General features: G+C 41.0%; 1 protein-coding gene across 3 annotated transcripts in view; it reads left to right on the plus strand.

Annotated features, from left to right (window-relative positions):
* osbpl1a (oxysterol binding protein-like 1A) overlaps window positions 1–20,171 on the plus strand; it is a 217,741-nt gene extending 197,570 nt beyond the window's left edge. The window contains exons 26-29 of one of the 3 annotated variants that reach the window (XM_060823911.1): window positions 1,000–1,123; window positions 6,239–6,329; window positions 9,156–9,179; window positions 18,342–20,171. In XM_060823911.1, coding sequence (XP_060679894.1) covers window positions 1,000–1,123; window positions 6,239–6,329; window positions 9,156–9,179; window positions 18,342–18,444 — 342 coding nt within the window. In that variant the 3' untranslated portion in view covers window positions 18,445–20,171. The remainder of the gene's footprint in view (window positions 1–999; window positions 1,124–6,238; window positions 6,330–9,155; window positions 9,180–18,341) is intronic. The other 2 variants (XM_060823912.1, XM_060823913.1) reach the window with 2 other exon arrangements.
* Window positions 20,172–20,635: the final 464 nt, after the last annotated feature.

Below are 20,635 nucleotides of genomic sequence, written 5' to 3' on the forward strand. Positions count from 1 at the left end.
GAATTTGTGTTGCAAACGTTTCGTAGCTTCACAGGAGGCTCCCAAGCACTGAGGATGTCACCTAGACCGGGGATGAAACGTCTGCAACATAAATTCCCAGCTTGGCGAACAGAACCACAACAACGAGCACCCGAGCTACAAATCTTCTCACAAACTTTGAGGTTTTAGTGTGTTACCCCCAACAATTTTATTGACTCATAACTTCCCTCTGAAATGGCCAAGTAAGCCATTCAGTTCAAGGACAGTTAGGGATGGGCAACAAATGCTGGCCTTGCCTGTGACATCCACATTCCATAAAAGAATAATAAAAAAAATTACAATTTATTTGAAGTAATATGACAATAAATGGTACTGCCATCTTAAGTATTTTAAAGTCACATTAAATGCTGCATTTCAATTAAAATCCGTCTGTTCTCAAATTCTTGCATTCCTCCTAAAGTCTCCATGTGTTTTATGGAGACCTGCACCCAGGCCTTCCCTTAACTATGGTTAGTGTCCATCCCTTCAGCCACCTCGATCCATGAATAGAGTTCATTATGGACTTCTTCCTTGACATGAAGCACAAAGCGTGGACTGATGTGCCAATACAGTGCTGAGTGACTGATGTGCTGTTAGAAGTCCAGTCATTAGGATGAGATGTTAAACAGAGGATAGTGTCTGTTCCCTCAAAAAAAAACTCTCACATGTACACCAGTCTTCAGCAAAGTAGTAAAAGCCTGTATTTATCCCTTGGTCAGCGTTACAAACAAATCGGGTTATCACATGCTTGTGGCATCTTGCAGTGTGCAAGACTGAGATGTCTGCCATCACAACAGTGACTCTGTTGTAAAGTGCTTCTTTGGCTGTAAAGTTCTTTGGTGTGCCCTGAGGTTGTGAAAGATGGTACAGAGATCAAAGCCTTTCTCATACAGCCCATGTTAAGTGTCAGTAGTTTTCATTTCTGTGGCATTGGACTTGAGCTAAGTCATTTTTGTAGAATGTTTTTGGAATATTTTTCAGATGTACAATTTCACCAACTTTGCCATGTCACTGAATGAGCTGGATAAAGAAATGGAGAGCGTTCTCGCACCCACTGATTGTCGATTCAGACCTGACATTAAAGCAATGGAAAATGGTGATATAGGTATAATCAAATGTTAAGTTAGAAATAGTTCTGGGTGGAAACATGGAAGTTTTTTTTTACTTGGAGTCTCATTATCTATTTCTTAACATGAGGGAGTGTGTCAGTAAAACCTTTGGTCTGTTCTCTGAGGAAAGATGCTCTGGCTGTTGAGGGAGTACAACAAAGATTTGCTAGACTGATTAATGGGATGGCTGGGCAAAAGTGAGGACTGCAGATGCTAGAAACCAGAGTTTACATCAGAGTGGTGCTGGAAAAGCACAGCAGGTCAGGCAGCATCTGAGGAGCAGGAAAATCGATGTTTCGGGCAAAAGCCCTTCATCAGGAATGAAGGACTTTTGCCCGAAACATCGATTTTCCTGCTCCTCAGATGCTGCCTGACCTGCTGTGCTTTTCCAGCACCACTCTGACTAATGGATGGTAAGACTGATATATTTAATCAGTCTTACTATCCCACTCATCAGAAACTGGATGAATTAGGACTATATTCACCTGAGTTTAGTAAAATGAGGTGGGAATTCCGGATGCCTATGAACATCTAACAAAAAGACAGGGTAAATGCAGAAAGGATGTTCCCAGTGACCCTGGAGACCATGACCGGTGCCACAGTCTAAGAAACTGAAGGGTCTGTTTCCACACTGTAAGTAATCTAATCTAAAACAGGTAAGCCATTTAGGAGTGAGATGAGAAGAAATTTCTTATCCAGAGCGTGGTAAGCCTGCGGAACTTTCTGCCACAGGTAGTGGTTAAGTCTAAAATATTGAATGTTTTCAAGGAGTTAGATATTGCTGTTTGGACTAAAGGGGTCAAAGAGTATGGGACGAAAGCTAGAACAGAACATTGAGTTGGGTAATCAGCCACGATCATACTGAACGTCACAGCAGGCTTAAAGAACTGAATGACCTACTCCTGTCCCTATTTTCTATGTTTCTACGACACAGTATAGCTAATAAAATGAACTTAAATTACTTAAAATTATATAATAAATTTAACATTAGGTAATTGAGGGCAGTTCTCCTGACATCAGAAATTGTACACAAGTAACCTATTCTCCATCCCATTATCGCCACTCCAGTGGCTTCCATTATATTCCTCCCTGTCTATCGGATATTAAATGACTTGAGTACTTGGTGTGCTTAAAAGTTTATTTGAATCAATGTGGCTACATGGGATGGCATCTTTTGGTACTTTCTAGTCTAAAGTTGGCTGTTCTGTATAAGCAGAGGTACATCAACATACAATTAACAACTCAATTCTGGATTTTATTATGCCAAGAAAGTGTTATGAAAATAATAGGGTAGATTAATGGAATTCCTCCCTTAATACTGCTGATTGTCTTTGGATGGGTTTTTTGAAGTGCAAGATTAAATAATAGTGTAATATCTGCATCTGAGGGTGGGTAGAATGGAGTATCATGCTGTGGATATAATTGGTGAGGGGACACTGATACCTTGCCACCATGTCTCTCTAAACTCATCCATTGTTCTAAAATATCAAATTGCATGTCCAAAATTCATAACTGATTGAGTAGTAATTTACTCTTGTAGTGGTTCTGTTCGCCGAGCTGGAAGTTTTTGTTGCAAACGTTTCGTCCCCTGGCGAGGAGACATCATCAGTGCTCTGGAGCCTCCTGCAAAGCACTTCTTTGATGTTTCTTCCGGTATTTATAGTGGTCTGTCCTTGCCGCTTCCGGGTGTCAGTTTCAGCTGTCCGCTGTAGTGGTTGGTATATTGGGTCCAGGTCGATGTGTTTGTTGATGGAGTTTGTGGATGAATGCCATGCCTCTAGGAATTCCCTGGCTGTTCTCTCTGGCTTGCCCTATGATAATAGTGTTTTCCCAGTCGAATTCATGTTGCTTGTTGTCTGAGTGTGTGGCTACTAGGGATAGCTGATCGTGTCGTTTCGTGGCTAGTTGGTGTTCATGTATGCGGATTGTTAGCTGTCTTCCTGTTTGTCCTATATAGTGTTTTGTGCAGTCCTTGCATGGTATTTTATAAATTACATTAGTTTTGCTCATGTTGGGTATTGGCTTCTTTGTTCTAGTAAGTTGTTGTCCGAGCGTGGCTGTTGGTTTGTGTGCCGTTATGAGTCCTAAGGGTCGCAGTAGTCTGGCTGTCAGTTCTGAAACGCTCCTGATGTATGGTAGTGTGGCTAGTCCTTTTGGTTGTGGCATGTCCTTGTTCCGTGGTCTATCTCTTAGGCATCTGTTGATAAAGTTGCACGGGTATCCGTTTTTGGCGGATACCTTGTATAGGTGTTCCTCTTCCTCTTTTCGCAGTTCTGGTGTACTGCAGTGTGTTGCAGCTCTTTTGAATAGTGTCCTGATGCAGCTTCGTTTGTGTGTGTTGGGGTGGTTACTTTCATAGTTTAGGACTTGGTCTGTGTGTGTTGTTTTTCTGTGTACCTTTGTGGTGAATTCTCCGTTCGATGTTCTCTGTACTATCACGTCTAGGAATGGGAGTTGGCTATCCTTTTCTACTTCTCTCGTGAATCGGATTCCTGTGAGTGTGGCGTTGATGATCCGGTGTGTTTTTTCTATTTCCGTGTTTTTGATGATTACGAACGTGTCATCGACATATCTGACCCAGAGTTTGGGTTGAATTTGTGGTAGGGCTGTTTGTTCTAACCTTTGCATAACTGCCTCTGCTATGAGTCCCGAGATTGGTGATCCCATGGGTGTTCCGTGGATCCTGGTCAGCGGATCAAAACACTCCATACAATCAACACAGGAATTCTTGGACGCCATCAGGAATACACACATAGACAAAGAAGAAACCATGATCTCATTCGACGTGACGGCACTGTTCACTTCGATTGACAAAACCCTAGCCAGAGAAACAATAGCCAACCTACTGGACATACAGAACAGAAAACAGGAGGCGGAACCTATCAACAAAGACAGCATACTTAAACTACTAGACTTGTGCCTCACTACACACTTTACATTCAACAATCAGATATACGAACAAATCAACGGAACACCCATGGGATCACCAATCTCGGGACTCATAGCAGAGACAGTTATGCAAAGGTTAGAACAAACAGCCCTACCACAAATTCAACCCAAACTCTGGGTCAGATATGTCGATGACACGTTCGTAATCATCAAAAACACGGAAATAGAAAAAACACACCGGATCATCAAAGCCACACTCTCAGGAATCCGATTCACGAGAGAAGTAGAAAAGGATAGCCAACTCCCATTCCTAGACGTGATAGTACAGAGAACACCGAACGGAGAATTCACCACAGGGGTACACAAAAAAACAACACACACAGACCAAGTCCTAAACTATGAAAGTAACCACCCCAACACACACAAACGAAGCTGCATCAGGACACTATTCAAAAGAGCTACAACACACTGCAGTACACCAGAACTGCGAAAAGAGGAAGAGGAACACCTATACAAGGTATTCGCCAAAAACGGATACCCGTGCAACTTTATCAACAGATGCCTAAGAGATAGACCACGGAACAAGTACATGCCACAACCAAAAGGACTAGCCACACTACCATACATCAGGAGCGTTTCAGAACTGACAGCCAGACTACTGCGACCCTTAGGACTCATAACGGCACACAAACCAACAGCCACGCTCAGACAACAACTTACTAGAACAAAGGAGCCAATACCCAACATGAGCAAAACTAATGTAATTTATAAAATACCATGCAAGGACTGCACAAAACACTATATAGGACAAACAGGAAGACAGCTAACAATCTGCATACATGAACACCAACTAGCCACGAAACGACATGACCAGCTATCCCTAGTAGCCACACACTCCGACAACAAGCAACATGAATTCGACTGGGAAAACACTACTTTCATAGGGCAAGCCAGACAGAGAACAGCCAGGGAATTCCTAGAGGCATGGCATTCATCCACAAACTCCATCAACAAACACATCGACCTGGACCCAATATACCAACCACTACAGCGGACAGCTGAAACTGACACCCGGAAGCGGCAAGGACAGACCACTATAAATACCGGAAGAAACATCAAAGAAGCTCTTCGCAGGAGGCTCCAGAGCACTGATGATGTCTCCTCGCCAGGGGACAAAACGTTTGCAACAAAAACTTCCAGCTCAGCGAACAGAACCACTACAACAAGCACCCGAGCTACAAATCTTCGCACAAACTTTGAGTAATTTACTTAAATGTTGGGAATATTGAAGTCATTGTCTTTGACCCCCATCACATATACTGCTGCCTAGCCATTGATTCCGTCTCTCCTAGTAATTGCATGAGGCTGCCTCGGTCTGTCACAACTTTGCTGTCCTATTTGATCCAGAACTTCTCAAACACCTATCAATTCATTCCTCAGGATTGCTTGTTTCCACCTCCATAACATTGCCACTCTTTATGCTCCACCTGAAATCTTCTAGATTTCATGGCTTTGTTGCTTCCAGACTTGATAATTCAGATGTAAACCTGTCCAGCCTTCTACGTTCTACCTTCTGTAACTTTGGCTATCTAAAATTCTACTGCCTGTACTCTAAACTGCACCAAACGCTGTTCACTTTTTATCACTTGCACGTTGAACCGCCTGGTTAAACAGCACCTCGATTTCAAAACACTCATCCTTGTTTTCAGATCCCATCGAGGTGTCATTCGTCCCTAATTCTGTAATGTTCATCTCTCCACTTCTGAGATGTCTGTGTTATTCTAATTCTGGCTCTTGAACATGCTTTTAATCACTGCTTGGGTCCTGAGATTTGCAATTTCCTCCTTCAATCCCTCTCTTCTCCTTTCAGGCTCGCATTAAAACCCAACTCTTTTACCCAACGTCTTGTGCCTGGTAGTCATATCTTGTTTTATGCTGCCTATATGAAGCATGTTAGCATGTCTTATTACACACAAGGTGCTATATAAATCTAAGTTAATATATATCTGCAAGATATATATTTAACCATTTGGGAATTTTAAGGAAGAAAACTATTCTGAATTTCTATTTGTCAATCCTGCTCATGATACAAATGCAAGATAAATTTAAGGGCGGACTGCCAAAGCTGAACACACGTTACTACTAGGTCCATTAAAGAAATGTGGTTGCTGGTTTAGATACTGTGGAACTACAGATGAACATGCTTGTTTGACCTTTTATAGACTTAGCCAGTGAAGAAAAGAAGAGATTGGAAGAAAAACAACGAGCTGCTCGCAAGCAACGAGCCAAAACAGACAACGACTGGAAAAACAAGTTAGTATTGAATCTTCTCAGTTATTAGTTATGTATGGTTTTAGATATAATGAAGGGACAATTACGCTATTTTCTCCATTTACTGCTGCTCCTATACAAAAAGTAAATTGAAAAATTAAAATGACTTCTGTATTAATTCAAATCCTGCTTGCCCTTTCAGAGTAGAGTTAATGATACTGAATAATTAATCAAATTATATGTTTAAGTTTTTGTTTGAGTTCCCAATAGCATTGACAGCCTGAATTAGATTAGTTCTTCCTGTAAATTTATTTTTTTCTTCATTTACGGGCTGTGGGTTACTGGCTAGGCTTGCCCACCCCGGTTACCCAGAAGGCAGTGAAGAGTTACCTACATTGCTGTGGATCTGGCGTAAACATGGGCCAGACCACATAAGGATGGCAAATTTTCATCCTTAAAAGACATTTGGGAACCACTGGATTTTTTATGATTATAATAATTACATGGTTGTCATGAGGCTAGTTTTTAATTCCAGATTTTTTTCCATGAATTCTTGAATTCAGATTTCAGTATTTGGCTTGGTGAGATTTGAATCCATGCCCCCAAGGTACTAACCAGAGCCTCTGGATCAATAGCACATTGACATTACCACTATGCCGTCACCACTGATCCCCTTATCCTGGGAATATGGCACCTAGTTCTAGACTCTGTAATTTCCTTTTCTCTGCATGATCTCCAAAGTCCAACATTCAAGCATGGTTGTGACCTCCAAAGCCTGAAGTCAATGCTGGCATAATGTATATAGCCGAGCAGCTAAAGGGGACGTTACTCAATATCTACCCTGTCAAACTATCTAAGAATTTCATCCTCACATTGTTCAGAAAATATGGAGCCTTTTCTATTCAATCTCTGTGCCTGGGACAGCTCTATCAGCTCAACCAATCCAGTGAACCTATACTGCAGCATTTCTAAAAGAAGCTATTCTACAGGGGTATGGAGATGGAAACTATTCACCAGTACTTCTGCCAAAGTTCTGTTTAGTTCCAAGAAGCATGTCAGAATGGCAGAACAGACTCAACGCGCCTCATGGCCTAATTCTGCTGACATATCTTATGCCTTATCTTATAGTTGCCCTTCTACTCCAACAGGAGAAAGTGAGGTCTGCAGATGCTGGAGATCAGAGCTGAAAATGTGTTGCTGGAAAAGCGCAGCAGGTCAGGCAGCATCCAATGAACAGGAAATTCGAAGTTTCGGGCATAAGCCCTTCTTCATTCTTGAAGAAGGACTTATGCCCGAAACGTCGAATCTCCTGTTCCTTGGATGCTGCCTGACCTGCGCTTTTCCAGCAACACATTTTCAGCTTCTACTCCAACACCCTTGGTTATTAAAGATAACTTTTTCTAGGTCTAAGAATAATAGCATGCTATCACAGGGGGGTGGTGGCATAATGGTAATGTCAATGTGCTGATAATCTAGAGGCTCTGACTAATGTTCTGGAGGCACGGGTTCAAATCCCACCATGACAGTTAGTGAAATTTGCATTCAGTAAAAATCTGGATTTAAAAAGTTAGCTTAGTGTAATAAATCACAAATTCCTGTAAGAACATAACTGGTTCATTAATGCCTTTTGGGAAGGAGAACTGACATCCTTACCTGGTCTGGCCTATACGTTACTCCAGACCATGCACATCCAAACACCTCATCTACTGTGTCCGTTGCTCTCAATGTGGTCTCCTCAACATTGGGGAGACAGGACGCAAATTCATGGAACGTTTCAGAGAACATCTCTGATACATGCACCAAACAACCCCACTGCCCTTCTGCCAAGGGCAAGCAAGCCTCACTCCCCCCCCCCCCCCCCCCCCCCCCCCCAAAAAAAACCTGATCCCAGATCCAACCCTCCAACCTGGCACCACCCTGTGTCCCACCTCTCACTTTCCTTCTCACCTCTCCTCTCCACCCTCTGATCTGACCTATCACCATTCCCCCCCACACCTCATCCACCTCTCACCTTCCCAGCTTCTTTTCACCACCCCCAGCCCCAACCCCACTCCTATTTATCTCTTAGCCTCTTCCCCAATTCCTGATGAAAGGCTTATTTCCAATATGTCGATTCTCTTGCTTCTCGGATGCTGCCTGACTTGCTGTGCTTTTCCAGCGCCACATTCTTCGACTCTGATTCTCCAGCATCTGCAGTCCTCACTTTCTTCCAGACATACAGTAATACAGTTGACTCTTAACCAACCCCAGAAATGGTCAAACATACCACTCAGTTCAAAGGTAGTTAGGATGGGCCAGTGACTGTACATCTCATGAAAAAATTAATTAAGAAAATGTTTAGGAAAACAGCTAAAAATATGTACAGTACATAACAAAAAAATTGAATTAGTGTCCAGTTTATCATCTGACAGTACCAGATTTGAAGAACAATTTAGTTTCTCGAACATTTTTTTAAAAAAATGAATTGCATGCAGGAGTCTAATCAAAGGCCTGCAAACAATTAGAAACTTTCAATACTGCTTGACACCCTGCGGGTGTGGTTTGAAGGTGGTCTGGCTATTGAGCACAATGTCTTGACCATGATGTATTGTCAGTGCTGATTGCTGAACAGAATAATAATTTTGCAGTGGCATTTCTGTCAAGAATTTAAAACTGTAATGTCTAATCAGTTGGTTCAGTTCTGAGCACATCACTGTTTTCAATTATCTTGAAGACTTGATTTATGCATGCAGGTTAGTGTTGTAAGTACAGATTTCTGCGTGCCCCACTTTGAAAACTTGCACTTGCAATAAATGTCTTTCTGACAGAATTAAATACTGATCCCATATTATGTAATAATCTATACTTCCTTCTACTGTTTCTCCAAAGGAACCAATTGGCAGAGGGTCCCAGGTTTGGCTTATTTGTATTTTATTGTTGATTTTCTATCATTATTTTAAAATTTTAATTTCTTGGCATAACATTTTTTTCCACTGAAATGAACTCAACCATAGACCAAAATTGATAAGAAGTGGGCACTCCTATTTAAAACTGACCTGACTGTGACCAGGCAGATAAAGACTAAGAGAAATTCACTGATAATTTCTATTTTTCTCAGATCACAGAACAGTCAACATCACAGCAGAAATGTCAAAACTTAGAGTGGGGCATCTGAAGGGCAGCACAGTTGCTCAGTGGTTAGAACTGCTATCTCACAGCACCTGGGTAACAGGTTCGATTCCAGCCTCGGGCAACTGTCTGTGTGGCGTTTGTACATTCTCCCTCTTTCTGTGTGGTTATCCACAGTAAATTGCCCACAGTGTTAGGTGCATTAGTCAGAAGGAAATGGGTCTGGGTGGGTTACTCTTCGGATGGTTGGTGTGGACTTGTTGGGCCGCAGGGCCTGTTTTCACACTGTAGAGAATCTAATCTAATCTAATATTGAGTGCATTTCAAATATTGATAGATTTACCCAATCTTGGTTTGTGATTGGCTATTATTGTGTTAAACAAGATGTTAGTGTCTCGGTAAGACTCTTGCTTCACTGCCAATTTGTCAGTTTCTTAGTTTTAAAAAAATATATAATGCCTCAAACCTGCTTTGTAGTCTTTTGTAGGTGCTGATCATATTTACGTGGCCAGGTTGTTTGCAACACCAATACAGGCCACTCAGCCAGCAGATTATGCTTAACAAGAGATGTCCTCTAATCCCATCCCATCAGCATCACTTTCTCTTCCTTTCTTCCTTTTTAACTCCTCCAGCCTTATTTTAAATACATCTGTGCTTTTACCTCAACTCTGCCTGGTTTGTCTAACTAAGTGTCTGTGACCATGAGAAAGATAATTTAGATTAGATTCCCTACAGTATGGAAACAGGCCCTTCAGCCCAACAAGTCCACACTAATCCTCTGAAAAGGAACCTATCCAGACCCTTTTCCATACCTTACACTTACTACAGCACCTAACACTATGGGCAATTTAGCATAGCCAATTCACCTGACCTGCACATCTTTGAATTGTGGGAAGAAACCAGACCATCAAGAGGAAACCCACACAGACAGTGGGAGAATGTGCAGACTCCACACAGACAGTCGCCCGAGGTGGGAATCGAACCTGGATCCCTGGTACTGTGAGCCTACAGTGCTAACCACTGAGCCACTGTGCTGCCCCATGGTGGCAGACTTGATCAATGGTGCTATTTGTTTGGTTTAAGCAAGTACAGTGGTGACTTGGTGTTATGGTGATTAGTTTTGAATATTGAGAGCTATTGCTCATGTAATTCCAAATATTGGGGTCGTTTCTCCTTGACCTCAACTGATCTCCATTCTGGAGGGCTCCTTGGTGCTATTCTCAGTCAAAAACAGTCTTGATATGATCAATAGCAGTATTTGTATGTCTGTGGCCACATTGAAGCAATGATGAAGTTTGAAATCAAGTGATTGTGGTGGAACCCAAAAGTAAATGTTGGGATGAAAGTTATTGGCAAGATGTTGCCTAATGTCAAGTCTAATGTTAGCTTCAATAATTCTACTGATGATTGGGAGTTGCTAGTAGCACAATCATTAGCCGAGTTATATTTTTTAACTTTTCTTGTCATATCCAGGTATCTTGTATGTGACTAGAAAAGAACCAAATAGAATTGCCCAATGTTTCTGGTCAAAGTAGTATGCAAGCACTTCACACTTGAATCTTACACTCGTGTTGGACTGCAGCATATTCTGAGGGTGGCTCAGGTCCATGGATTGCCGCCTCCAATCCGAGATTATAATTGCTCCATCGTTCCTAATCTGATGTGAAGATAATTCAAGGGTTTTTTTACTCGGTGACACAGTTCCTTCCATAAATCCATAAGACAGGAGCAAAAATAGGTCATTTATCCTCTTCAGCTTGTTCTGCCATTCTAGGAGATCATGGCTGACCGCATAATCCTCAATTCCACTTTAATGCCTTATCTACTTTCCCTTAAAAAATCAGTATTTCAGCTATGAATATACTCAACAGCCCAGTCTCAACAGCTTTCTGCAGTAAAGAATTTCACAGATTCACTACAGTCTGAAAGATGATTCTTCTTCAGCTCTGTCTAGAATGGGTGAACATTTATTCTGAAATTATACCCTTATTAAGCAAGTGCTGCTTCAGAGCAGTGTTGATGCTTTGATGATTGAGAATCCATCGATGGGATGATAATTGGCTGGCTTAGATTTTTCCTGCTTTTTGTGTACAGGACATATCTGTCAATATTCCACATTGCCAGGTAGATGCCAGTGTTGTAGCAAACCTGAACAACTTGGCTTGAGTGTGGCAAGTTCTAGAATTTGTGTCTTCTGTACTATTGCCAGAATGTTGTCAGGTCCCACTGCTTTTGCAGTATCCAATTCCTTAGTGATGTTGCATTGGGTGAATTGATTTGATGGAGACTAACATCTGTGGTGGAGGCCTCTGGAGGTCAAGGTAGATCATCCACTCGGCACTTATCAGGAGATTGTTGCAAATGCCTCATCCTTATCTTCTGCCTCCTTTATTTTCCCTTATCCCATATGGCTAGCTTTTCCCACTAACCTCGTACGTGGACCTTCAAAGGTCTCTGAAAGGCAGCCTATTCACTGGGTTTCTCTTATCTATTCTACTAGTTACATAGAGAGCAGTACAGCGTGGAAACAAACTCTTCGTTCCAACTTGTCCATGTCAACCAGATATCCTAAATTAACCTAGTCGCATTTGGCCCATATTCTTTTACACCCTTCCTATTCATGTACCTATTTGGATGCCTTTTAAATGTTGTAATTGTACCAGCCTCCTTCACTTCCTCTGGCAGCTCATTCATACCCGAGCCACCCTCTGCATGAAAAAGTTTCCCATAAGTCTCTAAAATCTTTCCCTGCTCACCTTGAACCTATGCCCTCTAGTTTTGGACTCCCCAGCCCTGGAGAAAGACCTTGGCTATTCACCCTATCCATGCCCCTCATGATTTTATAAGCCTCTATAAGGTCACTCCTCGATGTTCCAGGGAAAATAGCCCCAACCTGTTCAGCCTCTCCCTATGGCTCATACCCTCCAATCCTGGCAACATCCTTGTAAATCTTTTCTGAACTCTTTCAAATTTCACATCATTTCAATAGCAGGGAAACCAGAATTGCGCGCACTATTCCAACAGTGGCCTAACCAATGTCCTGTACAGCCACTACATGACCTCCAAACTTCTATACTCAATGCACTGACCAATAAAGGCAAGCATAGCAAACACGACCTTCACTATTCTGTCCACATGCAATTCCACTTTCAAGTAACTATGAACCTGCACTCCGCGGTCTCTCTATTCAGCATCACTTCCCCAGAACCTTACCATTAAGTGTTTGAGTCCTGCCCTGATTTACCTTTTCTAAAATGTGACATCTCACATTTATCCAAATTAAACTCCATCTTCCACTCCTTGGCCCATCCTCACAAGTCCAGTAAATTTGCTAAGCATGATTTGCCATTCATAAACCCAATTGGACTTTGTCCAATTTTAGTAATACTTTCCAAATGTTCTGTTATTATGTGCTGCTTGTAATTCTGTTTTTTGCCTGTCCGTTCCTTTTCAAGTCGTGGGGTTACATTTGCGATGTTTCAATCTGTAGATACTGCTCCAAAGTGTATAGAATTTTGATTACGTGAAATGTTGTGGAACAGGACCTAGCAGGAAACCATGACAGAGGAATCTGGGACATTGATAGAAACGAGTCTGAAAGTGTGAATCCCATTGCCAGAGTAGCCTGCATGACATTTCTTTCAAATTGGACCAGCTATCAAATGATGCTGAGTGACATTTTACTTTTATGCATTCAGGGGATGAGTTTTGCTGGCAAAGACAGCATTTGTTGTCGGTCACTAATCATCTAGAATTGGATGCCTTGCTAGGGCTATTTCAGATGGCAATTGAGAGTCAACCATGTTTCTCTGCATCAAGAGTCACATGTAGGCCAGACTTGGTAAGAATGATAGATTTCCCTTCTCAAGAGCATTTTTAACTGGACTTCTTTTTAAGTACAGCCATCCGATAATGTGGTCACAAATACTGCTGCTACTGTTTTTTAAAATATCCAAATTTACTTGATCAGTTGAATTTACATTTTAGTCATTGTGGTGAGATCTGACTGAATTCCTGACCCTGGGTCTTGGGATTGCTGGTCTAATAATGCAATTCCCATATTGTTTCTTCATCTGGAAGTCAATTCATGCTTGTTAAATGTAAAAAAAAAGTCTTTATAAATTAAATGAACAAGAAATAAAGTACCATATCTTCCTAGTCTAACAATATATAACCATTTAATGAGCTATTAAAGTTCAATCAAATTCTTTCTTCTTGCTTTTACCTAACTGAATTGTTTAAAGTCAGCTGTTGTGCTTACATAACAACAGTTGCACTAGATAACTTCGGATAAGGCTTTTAATGGTCCAGAATTTATCTGAAGTAGAACACTAGCTCTAACGCTGTTATCAGCTATGGACACCAACCTGTTGTTCTCCTACACAGAACTAGCAAACATAGCAATTGAAAAACCTTGAAATTTGCAACTACAAAAATCAGAATGTGAAGCCAGTGCTATAACTGAAACTAGTAGCTGCTTTCTATAGAAATGGTGATTTCATTTCAGTGGGGTACATTACCATTTTACGTTGGTCTTTACTGAATGAATTCTCTAAGTTGTATGTCATGACATCATTTTGCTAGTTTGAACATCTGACAGGCATGCCCAGACTCTAAATCTTCCATGGTGCATTCTTTATTGCAAAATTGTAATGGATTTATTAATATTGATTTGTGAAATAAATTTTACTTTAGTCAAGCATTTTGTTGAGTTATAACCTATAAGTTTAAATAATTGAAGAATGCAGCATATCTTTTGCTAACTAAATCTAATACATTTCATTCTGTACATGCATTCCCTTAGAACAGTGGTGTCCAACCTTTTGAGTGTGTGGCAGGAGGTCAAGGATAGATAAACACATCTAAACCAGTCAATGGATTGGAGAGTTAGAGATTAGGTGCACACCTTATGACTATGCTTTTCCCTTAATAGAACAGTACAGGTCTTTGGCCTTCTATGTTGTGCCGGCCTTTTACCCTACTAAGATCAAACCAACTTACATACCTTTCATAGAACATAGAACATTACAGCGCAGTACAGGCCCTTCGGCCCTTGATGTTGTACCGCCCTGTCATACTAATCTGAAGCCCATCCCACCTACATGTACGTCCATATGTCTGTCCAATGACAACTTAAATGCACTTAAAGTTGACGAATCTTCTACTGTTGCAGGCAAAGCATTCCATACCCTTTACTACTCTCTAAGTAAAGAAACTACCTCTGACATTGTCTTATACCTATCTCCCCTCACTTTAAAGTTGTGTCCCCTCTTGTTTGCCATCCCCATACTTGAAAAAAGGCTCTCCCTTTCCACCCTATCTAACCCTCTGATTATCTTGTATGTCTCTATTAAGTCACCTCTCAACCTCCTCCTCTCTAACAAGAACAGCCTCAAGGCCCTCAGCCTTTCCTCGTAAGACATTCCTTCCATACCAGGCAACATCCTAGTAAATCTCCTCTGCACCCTTTCCAAAGCTTCCACATCCTCCTCATAATGAGGTGACCAGAACTGTACCCAATACTTCAAGTATGGCCATACCAGAGCTTTGTACAGCTGCAGCATAACCACCTGGTTCCGGAACTCAATCCCTCTATTACTAAAGGCCAAAACACTGTATGCCTTCTTAACAACGCTGTCAATCTGGGTGGCAACTTTCAGGGATCTGTGTACATGGACACCGAGATCTCTCTGCTCATCTGCACTCCCAAGAATCTTACCATTAGCCCAGTACTTTGCATTCTGATTACTCCGTCTAAAGTGTATCACCTCACGCTTGTCCACATTAAACTCCAGTTGCCACCTCTCAGCCCAGCTCTGCATCCTATCTATGTCTCTCTGCAACCCATTACATCCTTCGTCACTATCCACAACTCCACTGACCTTAGTGTCGTCTGCAAATTTACCTACTCACCCTTCTAAGCCCTCATCCCCAGATCATTTATAAAAATGACAAACAGCAGTGGACCCAACACTGACCCTTGCAGTAAGTGGACACCAAGATGAACATGTTCCATCAACTACAACCCTCTGTCTTCTTTCAGCAAGCCAATTACTGATCCAAGCTGCTATGTCTCCCACAATCCCATTCCTCTGCATTTTGTATAATAGCCTACTGTGGGGAACCTTATCTAACGTTTTGCTGAAATCCATATACATCACATCACCAGTTTACTCGCATCTACCTGTTTGGTCACTTTGTCAAAAACCTCAATAAGATTTGATAGGCACGACCTACCCTGACTCCCCCTGATCAGATTATTCTTTTCTAGATGGTTATAAATCATCTCTTATAACCTTTTCCAACACTTTACCAACAACTGAAGTGAGACTTATTGGTCTGTAATTACCAGAGTTGTCTCTACTACCCTTTTTGAACAAGGGAACCACATTTGCTATCCTCCAGTCCTCAGGCACTATTCCTAAAGATAGTGATGCTTTGAAGATCAATGCCAAAGGTTTTCAATGTACTATCTTCCATTTGCCTATCCAAGAGTCACTTAAATGTCCGTAATATATCTGACTCTACACACACTGCTGGCAATGCATTCCACGCACCCACCAGTCTAAGTAAAGACCCTACCTCTGACATCTCCCCTAAACGTTCCTCTAATTACCTTAAAATTTATGCCCCCTCATAATAGACATTTCCGCCGTGGGAAAAAGTCTGGTTATTCAGGTGAAAGTGAAGCCTGCAGATGCTGGAGATTAGTGTTGAGAGGTATGGTGCTGAAAAAGCACAGCAGGTCAGGTAACATTCAAGAAGCAGGAAAATCTACGTTTTGGACAGAAGCCCTTCATCAGGAATCTGATTCCTAATGAAGGGCTTTTGCCCGAAACATCGATTTTCCTGCTCCTTGGATGCTGCCTGACCTGCTGTGCTTTTCCAGTGCCACACTCTCATCTCTGGCTATTCACTCTATCAAGGCCTCTCCACATCTTGATTTGGAAATGTCGGTATTGGACTAGGGTGTACAAAGTTAATAATCACACAACACCAGATTATAGTCCAACAGATTTATTTGGAAGGACTAGCTTTTGAAGCGCTGCTCCTTTATCAGGTGGTTGTGGCCACAATCACCTGATGAAGGAGCAGTGCTCTGAAAGCTAGTGTTTCCAATTCAACTTGTTGGACTATAACCTGGTGTGTGATTTTTAACTCTCAACATCTTGTACACCTCTATCAAGTCACCTCTCATCCTCCTTCACTCCAATAAGAAAAGCCCTAGTTCCCTCAACCTTTCTTCATAAGACATGCCCTCCAGTCCAGGCAGCATTCTGGTAAATCTCCACTGCACCCTCTCTAAAGCTTCCACATCTTTCCTATAATGAGGCGACCAGAACTGAACACACTATTCCAAGTGTGGCCTAACCCTGAATCTATAGTGCTCCAGTATAGTTCCCCTGCTAATGAAAGCTTCTTAACAACCCTGTCAACCTGGGTGGCAACTCTGGGGAACCTGTGGACATGGACCCCAAGATTCCTCTGTATCTCCACACTGCCAAGAATCTTGTATTTAACCTTGTATTCTCGTTCACGTTTGACCTTCCAAACTGAATGACTTCATGCATTTCCAGGTTGAACTCCATCTGCCACTTATCAGCCCAGTTCTGCATCCTGTCAATGTCTTGTTGCAAACTCCAACTGCCCTCCACACTATCTACAACTCCTCCAACCTTCGTGTCATTGGCAAACTTGCTAACCCACCCTTCCACTGCCTCATCCTAGTCATTTATAAAAATGACAAAGAACAGAGGTCCCAAAACCGATCCCTGTGGAGCACCACTGGTCACCAAGCTAAATATCTTCCACCGACCACCACCCTGTGTCTTCTATGGGCCAGCTAATTCTATATCCAGAGCTGAAAATGTGTTGCTGGTTAAAGCGCAGCAGGTCAGGCAGCATCCAAGGAACAGGAAATGCGACGTTTCGGGCATAAGCCCTTCATCAGGAAACTATATCCAGACAAAAAGATTTCCCTTTATCCCATGCCTCCTTCCTTTCTGAATGAGCCTACCATGGGGAACTTTATCAAATGCCTTGCTAAAATCCATGTACATCACATGCACTGCTTTACCTTCATCAACATGTTTTGCCACATTCTCAAAGAATTCAATAAAGTTTGTGAGGCATGACCCGCCCCTCTCAAAGCCATGTTGACTATCTCTAATTAAACTACAATATTCCGTGTAATAATAAATCCTGTCTCTCAGAATCCTGTCCAATACTTTGCCTGCTACTGACGTAAAACTGACTGGCTGTAGTTCCAAGGGAATAACATGTGCCACCTTCAATCATCTGGCACCCCAATGGACAGTGAGGATGCAAAGATGATCACCAAAGGTACAGCAATCTCTTGCCTCACTTCCTGCAGTAACCTAGGATATATCCCGTTTGGCCCGGGGAATGTATCAATCCTTATGTTGTTTCAAGCTTTTCAGCACATCCTCCTTCCTAACAACAACGTGTTCTAGCATATCAGTCTGTTTCAAGCTGTCCTCAGAAATGTCAAAGTCCCTCTCAGTTGTGAGTATTGAAGCAAGGTATTCATTAAGTAAACTTCATCTGAAAGGTGTTACTTACTGATAGGTATGAAAATGCTGCCTCCTAATAGGTGCAAATCCATCAGCCCTGGAGTAGCTTTTAACTGTCATTTAGAAATCAATCTGTAAAATTTGCACAGAAGCTTGCAAATGAGCCAGAGGCTTTGTAGACCATATAGAAGAGCTTCAGGGTCACACTTAGTGTGTTGGACACTTCTGTTTGAGGATACATTCTTTGAAAATGCTTCCTAATAATAGTGTGGTTTTATGAACTCGATTAAATGTTTACTATTCTGTATAATGAATTCAGTTGAGTGGTATGAGTCCCAAACTGCAGTTACTTTCTTTTAATAATATTGGTTAACAAGTGCTCATGTTTTTTTCGAATGTGGTTTGTTACCAGGTGGTTCCATCAAGGACCCAACCCCCACACTGGTGTGTCAGACTGGCTGTACTCAGGAGGCTACTGGGATAGGAATTACTCACACTGCAGTGATATTTATTAAGTCATATGGGAGAACTAGCCAGCCAGTACCTCTGACTTCTACGAGCAAATTTCAGGGCATATATTATTTCGTGACTTTTTAAAAAAACATCGAAACCTCAACCAATGTAAATTTAGTCCTCTTTGAGTGCTTTCATGTCAAATACTGCCAAGAATGTATGACATAAGTCTCTTAATCAGAGTATCACTGATAAACGTCTTTTCTCTCTTCCAACTGTTGCACATTTGTTGAAAACTATTTTGGAAGTGCCCAACAATGGAACTCTTTACCCACCTCTGGCAGTTTACTTGTAAGGTAATCGGGGGCATAAAACCAGCTGTTGTATACTTTAAGATGGTTTACGATAAGGGACTAAGATAAACAATTTGCACTGGAAATAAGTGGGAATAACACCTGCAGTTGAATTCCTACAAGCCATTTATTGTATGGCACTAAGATAAGCTACTTCTACACAATCATGCTATCCTTTAATTTATGTTCCTCAAAAACCTAATCATTTATCACTATGCTACAGTATTTTAACTATAGGCAAGTTTTGTTTAGACCCATTATAGAGCTAGATAAGAACTGTGCCTATAAAATGGCAATCTCTATGCTGTTTTATAAACAGTCTTTGGCCCCATTAAAATTCATAGGAATTGTATAAGGTATCCATTAGTTGAAAATATATTTCTATGCACTTTGTTACCTTAGAGTATAAGTTCAATTCCAATGTCAGGTTACTACTGAACAGAAATATCTCTGTCAGAAATGCATTTAGGAGGTGTATTTTGTCACTTATGCAACATATTCCATCCTATTTAGAGTCATTGGTGATCTTAATACTTATCAGGGTTTTTTTTTGTTTTGTCTTATTTAATGTGTGTCTTTATTGCATTTGACTTGGAGTGTGTTTCCTTCAAATGATTAGTTTTGTTCAGGAGTTTGAAAGACACAGCAAGCTTTGTGAACCTTGTTTGGAAAAACTGTATAGCTAAAAGTGTAAAGCAAATTCTGTAATTATTTGTACAGTAATCAGAGCTTAAGATCTAGAAATCTGGAAATTTTAAAAAAAACTTAGGTTGAATATATATGAGCTACAATATTTGAAGTTGTGATCAGTTGTACTAGCGAAGATTACCAATTGTGGAAAACACTCCCATTGTAAATTCTTAATTCTAGTCACTTAAGATTTCCAATTTATCTGGCCTTTGCAAAATTATATTAACTTACTATTTATTAACTGTTTTCTACTCCAGGTATGACACTTAACCCTCTGTAGCAACTGGCAATGGGAGCAGTTTTCTGTTCAAATACATAAGCTTCAAATGTGAAAAGCTGGAGTTCGTTAACTAAATTCTCATAAATCTCAAATGAATTTAAGTAGTAATTTGCAATTATGATGCATTGCAATTTGAAATTGTTTTGGATTCAGTTAAACTCTTGATTGGATTGAATGCACACTTGGTATTTCACCATTTCCAGTTAGAATGTCTTTATCTCTTAATTTCTCCAAAGCTTCAAATTGAAATCCATCTCTTATATCGTCTTTCAGTTGTTACCAATTGTCAAAAGTGGTGTGTGTATTGCACAAAACTTATGTATTTCTAGAAATATATTGCATATCTTAGAAGTGATGGAAAAGCAACGCTAAGTTAGATTTTTAATACCGCTTTGTCATTTAATACAAGAATACTGAATGTGATATTGCAGCTAAATAAAGGCTTTACAAAATGTGTAGATATAAATCATTGTCTTTGTATCGTATTTTTAAGTGCTGCGATGGAACATTGGATAAAGTGTTCTGTAGTGAGCTTATCAGCTACTTAGGTCACTGCCACTGCGCAACTGTGATATGATAGGTGTTAGTCATTCTGCATTCTGTTGCTAGGTAACAACGTCCTTAATGTGATAAATTATGTAATGGAAGAGAAGCAGGATCTCGGGGAAAATCGGAATCATCAGAGATGTGATACTGAGTAAATAGTTGGAGCTGTGAGCTTGCAAGTGGCTGGGTCCTGATGGACTTCATCCTGGGATCTTTTGGAGTTAGGCTATGAGATATAGGAGTAAAAGCAGGCCATTCAGCCATCAAGTACATCAGGTAGATCATGTTTAAGAAAGTGTATGGGTACTTTATTAGCCAAACCGTAGAGTTTAAGAGCATGGGGCTCATTTTGTAACTATATAAAAGGTTAGTCCACAACATTTG

This window comes from Hemiscyllium ocellatum, chromosome 4 (genome assembly GCF_020745735.1).
Source record: "Hemiscyllium ocellatum isolate sHemOce1 chromosome 4, sHemOce1.pat.X.cur, whole genome shotgun sequence".
NCBI lineage: Eukaryota > Metazoa > Chordata > Chondrichthyes > Orectolobiformes > Hemiscylliidae > Hemiscyllium > Hemiscyllium ocellatum.